The 15,911-nt window shown below is 43.9% G+C and overlaps 1 protein-coding gene across 1 annotated transcript; it reads left to right on the top strand.

Moving 5' to 3' along the window:
• The first annotated feature begins 9,472 nt into the window (after nucleotides 1-9,472).
• Nucleotides 9,473-15,540, top strand: LOC123128992 (actin-related protein 2/3 complex subunit 1B-like). Its single transcript, XM_044549119.1, has 15 exons — nucleotides 9,473-9,671; nucleotides 10,687-10,772; nucleotides 10,915-10,991; nucleotides 11,096-11,190; nucleotides 11,643-11,712; nucleotides 11,892-11,961; nucleotides 12,341-12,414; nucleotides 12,518-12,560; nucleotides 12,980-13,061; nucleotides 13,462-13,550; nucleotides 13,640-13,725; nucleotides 14,039-14,099; nucleotides 14,795-14,901; nucleotides 14,995-15,053; nucleotides 15,161-15,540. Exons 1-15 carry the CDS (start codon nucleotides 9,602-9,604, stop codon nucleotides 15,217-15,219), a joined length of 1,128 nt encoding a protein of 375 aa, XP_044405054.1. The 5' UTR covers nucleotides 9,473-9,601; the 3' UTR covers nucleotides 15,220-15,540.
• The last annotated feature ends 371 nt before the right edge of the window (nucleotides 15,541-15,911 follow it).

Genomic DNA, 15,911 nt, shown 5'->3' with positions numbered 1-15,911 from the left:
TCAATCCTCCAGAAATTCTATAAAATTCCTTTGATCAAAGAAGCCATAATAGTCTTTGGTAGTGGGCTTTGGCCGCTCGACATTCAGGCCGACGATGAATCCCAAGTTTAAGCCCGAGACCAGCTTGCAGTTTCCCAGCAGTCTCTCGACCTGCCGACCATGACTCTGCGATGGGTCGACAGATTAATTAGACAAGACACTACGAGGCGTGGTCGGATGCGATCGAAGACATGAAAAACAGAAGGGGACGTCGGATTGGGACACGGACCTCGGCGGTGGAGAAGGGGCGGTGCAGCAGACGCCCGAACGCCGGCATCGACATGCCGCTGCTGTGTGCTCTCATGTGCGTGATCTTCTTCTTCCTGTCTTCCTTGCTTTCCCTCCCGTCAATACGCTGCTCGGCTCGGGTAGATTTAGACGACCACCTATCTCCGTTGCGCCCTTGCTTGACTTGACTATATGGACTTTAAATAAAGCCTGTTTCCAGAGTCCAACTCAAACAGGGACTTCGAGCCAGAATCCAAATTCCAAAGCTTCGGTGACTTGTATCTCTATATCTTTTTTTATGTTATATATATCGAAATATGTATATAGCAACCGTGTGGCAGATTGCGAAACTGTCACACGCATCCAACGTCATCAATTATGGCCCCACATGCCTTCTTGATTTTCAGCAAAAATAATGCTTGGACTAGGATTTAATCTTTGGTTTGTAAGTAATTAACAAATGGAGTTAACCACCTCACCCATGACATTCATTGTTGAACATTCTAAGGGAAATACTGTTTTTGACATGTTTTTGCCTTTAATATGTTAGCACTGAAAAACTTTTTGTTTCAAGCATCGTGGTAACTTTGATCATTGGGAATAAATTTGTTGAACCCGCCCCTCGGCAATTTCTGTAAATAGCACGATAACATTCACGCCATAGACCTGATAATTTAGATACAAACGTCGTGGTAACTTTAACCATTGGGGAAGACAAATGTGAAAAGATACCCGAATAATTTATGTGTAAATAGATGGTAATATACGCAGCGCACATCTGATAACTGAGGTAGAAGCACCATGGTAACTTTGACCATAGGGATTTTTTTTTTTTGAAAAGATACTCCGGTATCTTCTGTGTAAATAGCACGGTAGTATACCTCCCTCCCCTGACATTTTTATGTGTAAATAGTATGAAAACATAAGCACTGCGATAACTAAACACCATGATAAGTTTTTGACCCATGGGGGGGGGGGGGGTTTGTTGCTGAAATATATCCTTGATAAATTTTGTGTAAATAATATGATATTTTAAGCACTGCGGGCTTGATAGGTTATCTAGAATCACCATGATAACTTTTTGCCCTGAGAAAAAGTTGTTCAAAACATCCCAATATTTTTTATGTAAATAACATGATAATATAAGCACCGCATAACCGATAACTTGCAATATAAACATGATGGTAACTTTTTTACCAAAGGATATGCAAAAACATCATGGTAATTTTTGACCTATGAAAAAAGCTACCGAAACACACCCAGCTTTTTAGGTGCAAATACCATGATAATATACGAACCGTAGACCCGGTAACTCATGTACAATCCCCCATGGTAACTTATGTGTAAGTACCACGATATTTTATACATCGAAGACCTTATAACCTGTGTACAAAACACAGTGGTAACTTTGAAGGGGTGTAGTTGTTGAAGCATAGTACCTGATACGTTCTATGTAAATAGCACGGTAAGTTATGCAACACAAGCCTGATAACCTGCATACGAATATCATGGTAACTTTGTCCTGAGGAGAAATCATGTGGTAGACGTGAAGAAGTGGCAGTTTTCTCGGGGGTGAGCGCCCGAGATGTGCGGGAGAAGCAGGTTTCTCGGGCGAGCCTGCGGGGTCATTTGGGAGGAGGCGAGGTCAAAGGACGAGAGATCGTATGGTACTTTAAAATGAAAGAAATAGAGGTGTGGCAGTTTTGCTTATATGGCACACGTGTGCCAAATATCACAGTCATATATATATATGTCTGTCTCTGTCTCTTTCCCGTAATAAAAAAAGAAAAATTCCTATCTCTACTCTTTTTTTAGAAAAATCCCCATCTCCACTATTCGCCAAAGAGAAAAGTCCACTTTACAACCTTCAACTAGCCACACAGTTTAAGATTCCCCTCTCGACTCCAAAACCAGTCGTTCAACACCCTCAACTTTTTATACCATTCAAAAGACACCTCCCCCCCTACCCGCTAGAAGCTGTTTTTTTCACACGGGACCTGTTTTGACTAGCAGACCGTGTTGTTTGCATTGCCACGTCACTTTGGTGATTTTTTTGGCTTCCAGGACGTCTGCTCCATACTCGAAGGGGAGCGCCAACACGGATGTATACCAAAAAAGCAATAAAAAGATTAACGGGAGCGTGTCGCTCCTCGTCGTGTTCTCACGTGTTTGTTTCGTCGTGTCGTGCCTCGTGCGTACTTGAAGCTAGCCTCACAAAGCATACACCTGCCTACTTGCTAGTAATACTTGTATACATGCGTGTGCTATCCAGCGTCAGGAATTAGCTTGGTTCGTGTCTGGTGCATCTCGCCGTAGACGAAGCTGTAGTCGGAGTAGGCCACGGCCGTCGGCGTGGCGCTTGAACACGCCGAACACTGCCACCCGCCTGAGGATCCTTCTGCTCGTCTCCAGCAGCAGCGACCCGATCTCTACGCCAGCGATCAGCTCCGCATGTCCCCGGCGAACCAGTTCGCATGCAGCGTCAAAACCAGTCAGCGATCAGCTGCTGGGGACGTCAAAACCAGTCAAGAGGTGATGTGGTGTTGCCCAGTCAACTCTCAATGCAGTCAAAACCGGTCAACACAATCAAAACCAGTCAAAAGTGAGCACGGGTTGATTTTTGAACCAGATGACAAGTTAAGGGTGTGGAATAACAGGTTTTGGAGTTAAGGGGGTATTTTAAACTCTATGGTTAATTGAGGGTTGTAATGTGGACTTTTCTCTTTGCCAAAAGGTAGGAATCCAGATATTAGGGATCGTTCGATGGTAGCAAGATAAAAAAACGAAACATTCCCTGGGGGGCGCGGCTATGTGCCGCCCAGAGGGATCCCTAACGCAGGGTGGCCTACCGCCGGCTCATGTCACCAATATTTTTCGATTTTTCTTCACATTTTTTAATCATGTGTAAGAAAAATGTTTGTAAAAGCCACGTGGTTTAAAAACTTTCCATGCCATCTAAATAAATGTTTATACAATGTACAAAAAATTGCCATGGGCAACACATTTACTTTTTTTGTTCTTAAAAAAGGCAAATTCTGCCATAGTGATTTTTTTTTTGCAATGGCCAAAATGAAAAAGACATGGAAAACTCCATTTGCACATGATTGTAAAAGGTGGATTAATATTTGTAAGGTATTTTTACTATATACATTGAAGAAGAAGAAGAAAAAGTAAATTTGCCATCATATAGAACACAAAAAAGTGTACCATGTATTGTTTAGTGGAAAATTGCCATTTCCATCAAAGTAAAATTACCATGGTAATTCAAACTAAAACTGCCATGAGCAATAAAAGTAAATTTGTTGTGGATATAAAGTAAATTTGCATGGCAATAAAAGTAAATTTTTCATGGCAATAAAGTTGAAATTGCATGGCTATAAAGTAAAATTGCATGAGCTATAAAGTAAATTTCCCATGGGCAGTGAAAATGATAATGTAGAAATAAGAAGAAGTTTGCCATGGTATAGAGAACACAAAAATCCCTTTAAATTGCAATGTGATTAGATGAGCAATTTGTACGCACACAAAATGCAAAAATGTTTATGTACAACACATTTTCATACATTTTTCCATATTACTATTCTAAAAAAAATCAATTTTTGATATGATGTATGACACACTATTTCGAAAAAATGCCATATGATCAATCCACACATTTTTTTCACATGGTATGCCATATGAGAAATTGTCACTGTGTTCTGCAAAAATCACATGCATAGATTTTTTTTGGAAAGATGATCTATAGTGCAAGGCAAACTTAGAAAATGGTTGTTTACATTGTTTTGGATATTTGAGTTATAAGACACACGGCAAATTGGTGAGTAGCAAAAACTTTTCCCAATTTTCGTATGTCATTTGTCAAAAAAATGCCATGTGACTTCACGAATAATTTCCATGTGACAGAGGAATACAATTTTATATAAAATATGCCATGTTTTTTTCCACAACAAAGGCATAAGATTTACCTTATCTATTAATTAAGGAGATGATAGAGTTTGAGAGATTTACAAAGTACCCCACATACATGATATGGCAATTACTCACGCCTAATAATACTCCCTAGATGCTTAGCACCCGCGGTAACCCAAAGGTTTGCCTCATCACATATTGCGCGCAAGAGAATTGGTGGTGGAGCGCTCTTGTGCCGGAAGATGCGAGAATTTCTCTCGTTCCAAATGATCCAAGGTAGGAGTGCCATGTTTGAGAATACAATAGAATTTCTGATTTTTGCCATATCATTTGACTAAATGCCATGTTGGAATTCACTCTTACTTATGCCATGAAACAAAGCAAAGTAACAATCTCAGACAAAATGCCATGTTTTGGCCGACAATATGGCAAAACTATGTATAACAAAAACACTGAGGTGAGACTTCCATGGTGACTGCGAGAATTTTTTCTTGCTGATTCCCAAAATGACACTCAAAAAACTGCGGAGGCACCATCCTCAGCCTGTCCGCCATATTGTCTTCTCGGCTTGGCACTTAGGAGCACACAAAACTCCTCGGCCCGGGCGCAAACCCCGGGAGCCATGCCACCCCCACCGCACTAAGAAGCCCCCCAACAGCTTCTCTCCAGTCTCCTCTCCATTGCCAGCAACACACATTCCCATCGCCATTAATTTCCCCCACGCTCACGCTTATGCTCCCGCTGGGATAATTCGTGCGCGGTAGGATTCTTTCGAAGCACGAATGCGCGGGTCTCCTTCCCATATCACCGATCTGTGACCTCCTCCTACTGCATCCTTCTATGCTTGTCGTTAGCCAGTGGCAACCGCTATTGGACCTCTAGGTGTCGCCCGATGGGTCATCTGTGCATTTCCACCCATGAGTCGGTCCACCCTCGCGCAAGTCGAGGCCGGGATGGCCGCATCCGACGTAGTAAGCGCGGACAGCGGCAGCCTAGCGTAGGCCAACCGCCGTAAACACCAAAATCTAAGAGCAAATCAAGGCACTACTGCTATGGGCCGATAGTCCAAAGGAAACTACTCAAGGGCGATCATGATGGACTTCAAGTTGATGGAGATGGTCACCGTGGAGATTCCCCCCTCCAATAGAGTAATGAAAAAGGCGTCTAGATTGATCATCATGGAATAGAAAGGTGCGGCAACAAAAAAATTAGGGTTAAATCTGGAGGTATTTTTAGGTATATATAGAGGGATGTTGCAAGGCGGTGTATAGGAGATCGAGGGGCCCTACACAACCCCACCACATGCCCCCATGTGGTGGGGGCACGTGGGGTCCGTGGCCCCTGGCTACTTCTTGTGGCCTCTGGAAGCTTCCAGATGAAAAAATACTTCTAGAATTTTTGGAGCTCCATAGTTTTTTTCTTTCAAAAGTCCAAAAACACGCAAAAGAAAACAACTGGAACTTGGCACTGAATTAATAGGTTAGTCCAAAAATAATAATAATAAATTTGGTCCAAAATTATGCCAAAATGATATAAACATGATATGAAACAATAAAAAATTATAGATACGTTCGAGATGTATCACCTACCCATAGCTTTCTCCATGACATGTTGGTCGGAAACACCTACCAGTCCTCCTTTTGTTCTCATCGACAACACCATATTTGTGATTGCTCACATTTATGACGGAAGTACTAACAACCACTTCGTTTGGCTGCAGAATAATATCATTATTATCTCCCTCATCATCCAGATTTTTTTATTGCCAGCGATGAGTTAGAAATTTCATTTTCTTCCTTCTCTGTCTTGTTCACTTCAACAATAACTTGCATGCTCAAACCAAGACCTCTAGCAGAATCACTCAACTCCAGTAACCTCTTTCTCTCGGCTACTTCACATAGCTCGCATTAACACATGAGACAAGAGTCTGCCTCGTGCTACCTCACACAACCCGAGACCTTTACTTTCTCCGTTTCTCTTCTATCAAATAAAAAACATGGTTACAACCGCTTAAATTAACACACACACACACACACATCGCACAACAAATGTTCTGCTACCAAGATTGAGGGAAAGATCAAGATAAGTCGATACGGTAAATTTAGGGCCTCTTTGCATCACAAGATTGTGAAACATAGGAATAAGAAAAACACACAAATATGACAGTGCAAAAATATAGGAGAACAAAGCACAAGAAAAATGTAGGAATAGTTGTTTGAAATTGTAGGAATAGTTGTTTGGATCAAACACATGAAAGTGCCTCGATCCTACACGATTGAGTCTAAAAGACAGGTTGGAGTGGATGTTCCTTTGAAAAATTTCCAAAGGATTGGAATCCTACAAAATTCCTTTAGGCCAAAGAGGGCCTTAGGTGTTAATTGACAGGAAAATAATGCACTTGCTAAATTCCCCATACAACTATGTTTCAACACTCCAAAATATCAAACACCAACCAAATTATGCTTGCAAGAACATAACAAATGAGACAACCAAGTACAAAAGTACTCCCTCCATTCACAAATATAATATATTTTGAATATTTCAATATGTATTACATACAAACTGAAATGAGTGGACAAACACACTAAAGCGTGTCTAAATGTTGGAAATATGCCCTAGAGGCAATAATAAATAAGTTATTATTATATTTCCTTGTTCATGATAATCGTTTATTATCCATGCTATAATTGTATTGATAGGAAACTCAGATACATGTGTGGATACATAGACAACACCATGTCCCTAGTAAGCCTCTAGTTGACTAGCTCGTTGATCAATAGATGGTTACGATTTCCTGACCATGGACATTGGATGTCATTGATAACGGGATCACATCATTAGGAGAATGATGTGATGGACAAGACCCAATCCTAAGCCTAGCACAAGATCATGTAGTTCGTATGCTAAAGCTTTTCTAATGTCAACTATCATTTCCTTAGACCATGAGATTGTGCAACTCCCGGATACCGTAGGAGTGCTTTGGGTGTGCCAAACGTCACAACGTAGCTGGGTGGCTATAAAGGTACACTACAGGTATCTCCGAAAGTGTCTGTTGGGTTGGCACGAATCGAGACTGGGATTTGTCACTCCGTGTAAACGGAGAGGTATCTCTGGGCCCACTCGGTAGAGCATCATCATAATGTGCACAATGTGATCAAGGAGTTGATCACGGGATGATGTGTTACGGAACGAGTAAAGAGACTTGCCGGTAACGAGATTGAACAAGGTATCGGGATACCGACGATCGAATCTCGGGCAAGTATCGTACCGCTAGACAAAGGGAATTGTATACGGGATTGATTAAGTCCTTGACATCGTGGTTCATCCGATGAGATCATCGTGGAACATGTGGGAGCCAACATGGGTATCCAGATCCCGCTGTTGGTTATTGACCGGAGAGTCATCTCGGTCATGTCTGCATGTCTCCCGAACCCGTAGGGTCTACACACTTAAGGTTCGGTGACGCTAGGGTTATAGAGATATTAGTATGCGGTAACCCGAAAGTTGTTCGGAGTCCCGGATGAGATCCCGGACGTCACGAGGAGTTCTGGAATGGTCCGGAGGTAAAGAATTATATATAGGAAGTGCTATTTCGGCCATCGGGACAAGTTTCGGGGTCACCGGTATTGTACCGGGACCACCGGAAGGGTCCCGGGGGTCCACCGGGTGGGGCCACCTGCCCCGGGGGCCACATGGGCTGTAGGGGGTGCGCCTTGGCCTATATGGGCCAAGGGCACCAGCCCCTAGAGGCCCATGCGCCAAAGGGACAAGAGGAGGGGAGAGTCCTAAAGGGGGAAGGCACCTCCGAGGTGCCTTGGGGACGATGGACTCCTCCCCCCCTTGGCCGCACCCTTCCTTGGAGGAAGGGGCAAGGCTGCGCCCTCCCCCTCTCCCTTGGCCCTATATATAGTGGGGGGAAGGGAGGGCAACCATACCTAAGCCCTGGCGCCTCCCTCTCCCTCCCATGACACATCTCCCTCCTCCCGCAGCGCTTAGCGAAGCCCTGTTGGAATCCTGCTACTTCCACCACCACGCCGTCGTGCTGTTGGATCTCCATCAACCTCTCCTCCCCCCTTGCTGGATCAAGAAGGAGGAGACGTCGCTGCTCCGTACGTGTGTTGAACGCGGAGGTGCCGTCCGTTCTCTTGATTTGGATCACGACGAGTACGACTCCATCAACCCCGTTCTCTTGAACGCTTCCACGCGCGATCTACAAGGGTATGTAGATCCACTCCTCCCTCGTTGCTAGATGACTCCATAGATTGATCTTGGTGACACGTAGGAAAATTTTGAATTATTGCTACGTTCCCCAACACTAAATGCATCAGATTTAGGAAAAAGTTAGAACATCTTACATTTGTTAACGGAAGGACTAGTTGCTTATGTCAAATGCATATATAACAAACACACGCATGCACTCGTCCACACGCAGGGAGAGAGAGATAGGGAGAGATAGAGATAGAGATGCTTGTCAGTAAGAGTATCACACTCACATTTCAGGCTACCACACAAGGATGTGGATACACCCTCACACTACATGCTCCCAGGCGTCGACCGTGCAGCTGCACCCATAGCTCACATCGCGCGATCCTATCCCCCGAACACCCCTCAAACCGTCACTCTGCACGACCTCCGGTTGGAATCGCTGGTGCGACAGAAGAGGAAGACAACATCAGCGGCTCTAATTTCCACCTTCCATGCGAAGCTATTTCCTTTCTCTTCACGGACCCCCAAGCGGTTGGAAGGACGCATGATCCCTTGAGACACAACGTGGCTTGAGCAAGCAACACGATTCCGTGCACTTTGTCCAATGTGGGCCGACCCAAACCTGGTAAACAATCGTCTGAACAGATGCAATGAACCAACTGCTTACAAATGGGCCCAAGAGTGCGTCCTAAAGCATCGCAATGCACCACATGCCATTATTTTCTGAGAGCTTAGAAACTCAAGATATTCATACAATATGTTTTTCTTCCTTGGGATTCAAAGTGAAATTTTTTGTTACACCATAGACATTTATTTATGTTTTTGAACAAGGAGCGACAAGTGACACCCGCAAAAAAAAAAAAGGAGCGACAAGTGACAAGGGGACCCAAGGCCGGTGGCTGACAAGTGGGACCCGTGGTCGGTGGCGTGGGCCTGGCGGGCGGGCCGTCCGACCGTGGGCGCGCGTGCGGGCATCCATCTCATCGACCGCTGGACCGGCTGGCCCATCCTACTCGCACCACCACCCGCTTCGACGGCCTAGTGAAAGTGATGGCGCTGTAGCGCAGTGGTGGCAGTGTAGTGGTACCTGCCCTGCCTTCCCCTCCCCGCTCCCTTCGCCCGCAAGGCCAGGCCCCCTACCTCCATTGACAATTTCCGCCCCCGTCCCCGCCCCCGCCGCGCCGCGCCGCGGGGCTCCCCTCCGGCGCGCCCTCCCCCGATGGCCGCGCAGGCGATCCACCAGTTCGCCGAGTGCATCACCTGCCACGCCTGGAGCCCCGACCACTCCAGTAACGCCCTCTCCTCCCCCTCCTCCCGCACCCTCCCCTCTCTCCCCCCGCCCCTACGCTCTAGATCTCACGCCCGTTCGATTCGCCCCCCCGTTCGCCGCGCCCGTCCTAGCCCTGTAGGATAACCCGCGGCCGCGCCCGATCGGTAGCCGTAGCCCGTATGCGTCGGGTTCAGGGCGGATTCCTAGGGTTTCGGGCGGGCTCGCGGATCGCCGTTTCCCAATCATCCCATGTCGAATGATTATTTATGTCGTGGAATAGCCAGTAGGTGGTCCGCTGGTTTCCGCTTTCGTGCGACCCTGGCATGGTGAGCGTTTCGTGATTTATGGGCTGTCGGTTGGTGCCAGGTAAATGCCCTCTTGCGGTGCTCTCGGCGATACCATATTCGGATGGTACATTCAATCAATCAGTCACAGGTGATTTAGTTTTTTCATGTTTGAAACCCCTCTCACATCTGTGAGGCACCATGCATATCATTTCTCGCTGGTGAATGGTGAGCGTTTCATGATTTATTTATGGGCTGTTGGTTGGTGCTATGTAGTAAAAATGGCTTGTTACTGTATTGAGGTAGCATAGGTGACATGGATGATGGATCAGTCCCAGGTGGTTTGGATATTCATGTTGGCCACCTTCTCACAGGTGTGTGCATCCATGACTGAATTTGGGTATTTAGAACGAAATCTGAGAGCTGACCAAATGAAATGGGCGTTTTCTGTGAATTAAACCGACGCGCGTATTGCCTCGCCATAATTCTGTTGCCTATCATGACCTCATGTGCTCCTGAAAATAGTCTTCAGATATGCCTTTCTGCCACTAGCTAGCTGCTGTGTTTACATGTTGTCCCTTGAATTGTTTATGGGAAAAAAAATACAGCAGTAGATCATACAATCTGCCTGTAATGACAAAATCTCAATCGCTGCCTTCTATTGCACTACTGTTGTCATTTTCATTTATAAATGCAGGCCCCTTGCCCTCTTATCAGTTAACTTGACTCGGAACCATTTCTCTCTTTCAGTGATTGCCTTCTGTCCAAATACCACAGAAGTACACATTTATAAGTTTTTCACAGACAAGTGGGAGAAACTTCATGTTCTTGCAAAGGTAGACTTTCCTTATTTTCTTTCTTGCATGTGCAGTAGTATCTGCACTTGAGCTGTCTCTTTCTTCTCCATTGAACATTTCCATTTGCTAGTTTATAAGTGTATTACATTAACATCTTTATTTTTATTGTTATATCTTGTAGCATGATCAGATAGTGTCTGGAATAGACTGGAGTAGATCTTCCAACAAAATTGTGACTGTTTCACATGATAGAAATTCGTAAGTGTTTGGTCATAATTTCTAATGTGCAAGTAAATAGTCTGTTTTTTAGTCCAAAGAAGATAATTATATCTGTTTCCTTATATTCCTTTATTTACCTGCAGATATGTTTGGACACAAGAAGGACAAGATTGGGTACCTACGCTTGTTATTCTCAAGCTAAACCGTGCAGCTCTATGTGTCCAGTGGAGTCCAAAAGGTTCTGCCAATAGCCTGCCTTCATACATCTATCCCGAATGCATTAGGAGTATCTATTTCGTTGCTGAATGATCAAATTCTCCAAGTAGATATTGTTTCCCATTGTTTGTTTCATGCAATCTATTTTTTGTACTTATGTTCCTTAGTTGGTTATGAAAACTTGTCTCCCATGGTAGAACATAGCTGCACATGAACTATTTAGCAATGAACCATAAGTGAAACATATGTAGCTGGATATTCCTCACACCATTGTTTATAAGGCGTCCCGCCTTGGATGCTTAGGCGGTAAGGTGCCCTGCCAGCACCTTGCAATTATGCCGGCTTTAAGCGCTTAGGCGTCCACATTAGGTGCTTAGGCGTCAGGGCAGTTGCCGGTTGGTGCTCACCTTAGGCCGCCTTACAAACAATGCCTCACACTTTAAACTCCTTTCTAAAAGTTTCTGTTGTTTGCAGAAAATAAGTTTGCTGTGGGAAGTGGTGCTAAGTCTGTATCCATTTGCTACTATGAACAAGAGAATAACTGGTATTGGTCGCTGCCACTTCCACTAGTCGTGTACCTGTTTTGATTAACTTGTTTTTCAATTAGTTATGCCCACTGCACTAATTGATGAGTGTTTTCTTCTGTTCAGGCAATTATTGAAGTTGATGTGTCACTCTTGATGTGCGTTCTTTGAACTACTTTGATTTTCTCTTATGGTACAGGTGGATTAGCAAGGTTATTAGGAAGAAGCATGAATCTTCTGTTACTAGTATCGCGTGGCATCCAAACAATGTGAGCATAATATCATGCCTCTCCTTGAAGTAATTTGAGCATAATCATCAGTAGGGAAACATAAGGGACAATTATCTAGGGGGTGCATTCATTATATTTTTGTTCTTTATCTATTGGGAGTAGTGAAAAAGATCATATGCGGTTTGCCCCTCTATAATGAGAAATGCAACATAAAAGAGTAAAGTAAAGGTGCCCTTATCTGACTGTACCCCAGTTAATTTGTGCTGTTGTCTGCCACTGGCTAGTAGCATACCTCCTATTCGCATCAGATGATTGGATGAACTTATTTGATGTGATTTTGTTTGGTGTAGACGCCATGTATATGCACGACCCGTTTATTGGACGTAATGTTGGTTTCTCTGCTTTCATCTAATTTCAGATACATCTTGCAACAACTTCTACTGATGGTAAATGCAGAGTGTTCTCCACTATCATCAAGGGTGTAGATACAAGGTGGACCTTGCCATTATTTTTGAACTGAAAACCTTGCCATTAACACAGTCAGTACACATTCCAAATGCTTTAGCTGTCTCATGCTTTCTCTCTTTCTGATTAGGGGACCACACGCAGGTGCCTCAGTGGATTGGAAATTCGGAGAGGTATTTGCTATTCATTGATCCGTTAGTTCATAATATGCTGTTCCTTAGCAAGTATACATCTCACGTACCAAATCTGCTTGCCAATTTCTTTATTCGCCTTATAGACTAATGGCATGCAATTGAACGTGCATGGCTTTTGCCAATAGTAACCTCCTATCAACTTTGTTAGCACTTTGCACCCCATCTACGGCTAAAAATAAGAAATAATCTGCTGATTCACAAAGTTTGTTTTCAACCATGTGGTGGCATTTTTTATATTAAATACTTCCCCAACTCTTCTATTCTTGGGAGGCTAAGAATCCAGATCAATATGGTTCAGAATGTTCCACAGGACTATGCTTGCAGTGTCTTATTAATCTGTGTTCTTTCTTGTTAAGTTGCTAGTCGTGCTTGTAACATTTTCTCCTATTTGGATGCAGCAAATTGCTCAACTTGATCTATCACCTACATGGGCATTTGGTGTAAGGTGGTCGCCAAGTGGAAAAACATTGGCCTATGCAGGTTTTTCCACCTAGCTTCTTGTTTATATGGGTGCCACTGATTTGCATTACTTCTCAGCAGCCATCTAGGCACAAATTGTTTACGAACTCAACATAATTACCTGCCAAGGGTTTTCACAATCTTATTCTTGTAATTAGTGAACCTCTTCCATTGTGGTATTTGAACTTCCAAAATTTTATTAATAGGTCTCTTCATAATTAAGGTTTGTCCTAATCATTTTAGGCTAATGAGATTATTATTGGTTTCTTGATGTTCTATTTTTAACTTTCTCCTAACTGAATTTGGGTTCCTTTGTGAGACTATTGGCCCTTTGGTCTATCCATGCAAAGTATCTAAGTAGCTGCAGATTCCATGCAAACTTTTGCAGACACTGAATTGATTCTTGTTGTGTTATTTCCAGGGCACAGTTCCATGATTTATTTCGTTGATGACGTTGAAGGGTCTCCTGCTGTGCAAAATTTGGCACTGCGTGATCTGCCTCTCCGTGATGTGGGTCAGCATTTTCCCTTTTGCTATTGTTTAGTTGCATGTGGTGATCTCCACATTTCATTAATTGAGTGAACTCTTCCAAATTTCAGATTCTTTTTGTTTCTGAAAAGATGGCGATTGGTGTTGGATTTGACTGCAATCCTTTGATCTTTGCTGCAGATGAGACTGGACTTTGGTAAGAAAATTGTGCATAGCAACTGTTTTGTTAAATTAGCTGCACTTTCTCTTCATTCTAGCAGTGCTTTGAAGTGGCCATTGCTTCCTGTAAAAACCATGTCAACTGTTAACTTCATTTTGAGGCACCTTCAGCTTGCTAATTCTTACGGTCTCATTGTACCTAGGAAAAAATATTCCATTTCAATCTTTGACAAATGACACTAATTAAAGTTCAGGGTTTGCTAGTAGCTCTTGATACCCAGGTCTTAAAGTTTTTCTCTCATGGACATGTTCTTTTTGACAATATGTATTTACATATTTGTATCCTATAGGAGTTTTGTCAGATATTTGGATGAAAGGAAAGTTACTCCATCAACTTCAAAAGCCTCGCAGGTGCCTCTTATGCTTATCAGGCCTCTCTGCTGTATGTTGTTATATGTGTTTGCTATTTATCCCTTGTTCATGAGATTGTTCTGTTTGCATCTGTAGAAGTAGGGTGAACTGCTTCCTGAATGGTTGAGTACAGGTTAAATTTGCTGTAGGCTATATGCGATTTTATGTGTGCATGAGTGTGAGATCTTCTGAGATGGTGTCTGGTTAGTTATCTAAAGTTGGGTTTCCTTTGCATGAACAATCTGATCCATGGTCCTTCTACTTGGATGTCAAACATTTCGAGCCCCCCTAGATTTTGTTAAGGAACAGTAACTTGAGTGAAATGGGCACACTGCAGTGCTGCACACGGTTGCTGGTCTGACTCTGATTTTGGCACTGTTCTAACACAAGTACGAACAAATGACTTGCTATGGTCTCGTCTGACTTTTGTATGCTGCTGATTTTTAATGATGGAAGTAAATTGTCAGTTTTCCGATGCTTTTGTAGAACTATATACCGTGAGTTGGTGCCTGCTATAATATAGGATAAACTATTTCATGCGTATGATCTGCTGCAATTTTATGGCTACAGACGCTGAAGTTGTAAAGACTGTGTGGAAGAAAGAAACATTTCTTGTAGCTAACGTTAGAGCTATGCTAACATCTTTGTTAAAAGGAGGCATGGGGCTAATACTAAATGAATATATTATGTTTCAGCTCTCAGAGGCCCTTGGAAAGTTGTACGGCCAATCGAGGCAAGGGTCGAGCAGCGACACTGTCGAACCATCGAAGCCTCGAGGCGGCGCTCATGAGAACTGCATAACGTACTTCCCTGCTTCCATCTGTTTCCACCATTTTGCCGTTCTAGTGCCGCTCTTTTGTCTCTGATATATAATTCTGGTCTTCTGTATCCTCAGTTGCATCGTGCCGTTGAGAAAAGGGAGCGAGAGTATTGTCAAACGGTTCAGCACATCAGGTTGAAACAAGACTAACTGACCTCTCCTAGCCCATTCCAGTTTTTTCTGTCTGAAGGATGTGTTGTGTTGACACCCCTTTAATACTGTCTGTGCCTCGTGGATGTAGGGCTGGACGGCAAGATTGTGGTATGGGATCTGGAAAATCACATCACCATTCCAAAATAGACCCTCGGCGGATGGCGGGCGGGCCCTGCAGGTTTTGGAAGATCCAGGGCCAGGGCAAGGTAGATTGCTTATTTTTTGTTGTACCTGTACACAAAAACAATTCCTTTAGCCAGCTCTTTAGCGTAGGGGGCCATCACTACTATAAGTTGGCTTTCATATTTTTGGAACCAGTTCCGTCCTTCTCTCTGAATTTCATCATCTGTAACACCTGTATAATCCTAGTTAGGTAGGATGCAATGTCATAATTCCATACCCCCTCCCTTCCTCTCTGTGTTCGACTTTTCACACCATATAAAAAACCCCTGGCTGGTTTGGAATTCACCCGAATGAATACTATTCTGCTTCGCCTCACACTCGGCCACGATTATTTAGTTGGGGCCTGCAGACCATCAGTACCAGGCCGATGATGGAAACTGTGGGCATTTCTGTGTAATTTAGTACATGAGGAGGCATGAAATGAGGCCGTGCTGCAAGGTGGCTGTGGGGACCGGCCGCCCTCCCTGGTCGCCGATCCCCATGCTCTCACTCCGCTTCACCCGACTGTTTGCCATCATTCATTCGAGACATTCCTTTGCGCCGGGCCGGTCGCCTCGTATGCGGCCGTACATGCGGCCAAGGGCTAGTTGCTCTCGCTTTGCTTTGCTTTGCTCCCAAGGATGCAGCACTATACATGCAAAAACCACAAGGCGTCT

The sequence above is a fragment of the Triticum aestivum genome, chromosome 6A (assembly GCF_018294505.1).
Source record: "Triticum aestivum cultivar Chinese Spring chromosome 6A, IWGSC CS RefSeq v2.1, whole genome shotgun sequence".
In the NCBI taxonomy this organism is placed as follows: Eukaryota; Viridiplantae; Streptophyta; class Magnoliopsida; order Poales; family Poaceae; genus Triticum; species Triticum aestivum.
This window is presented reverse-complemented; position numbering and strand designations above follow the sequence as displayed.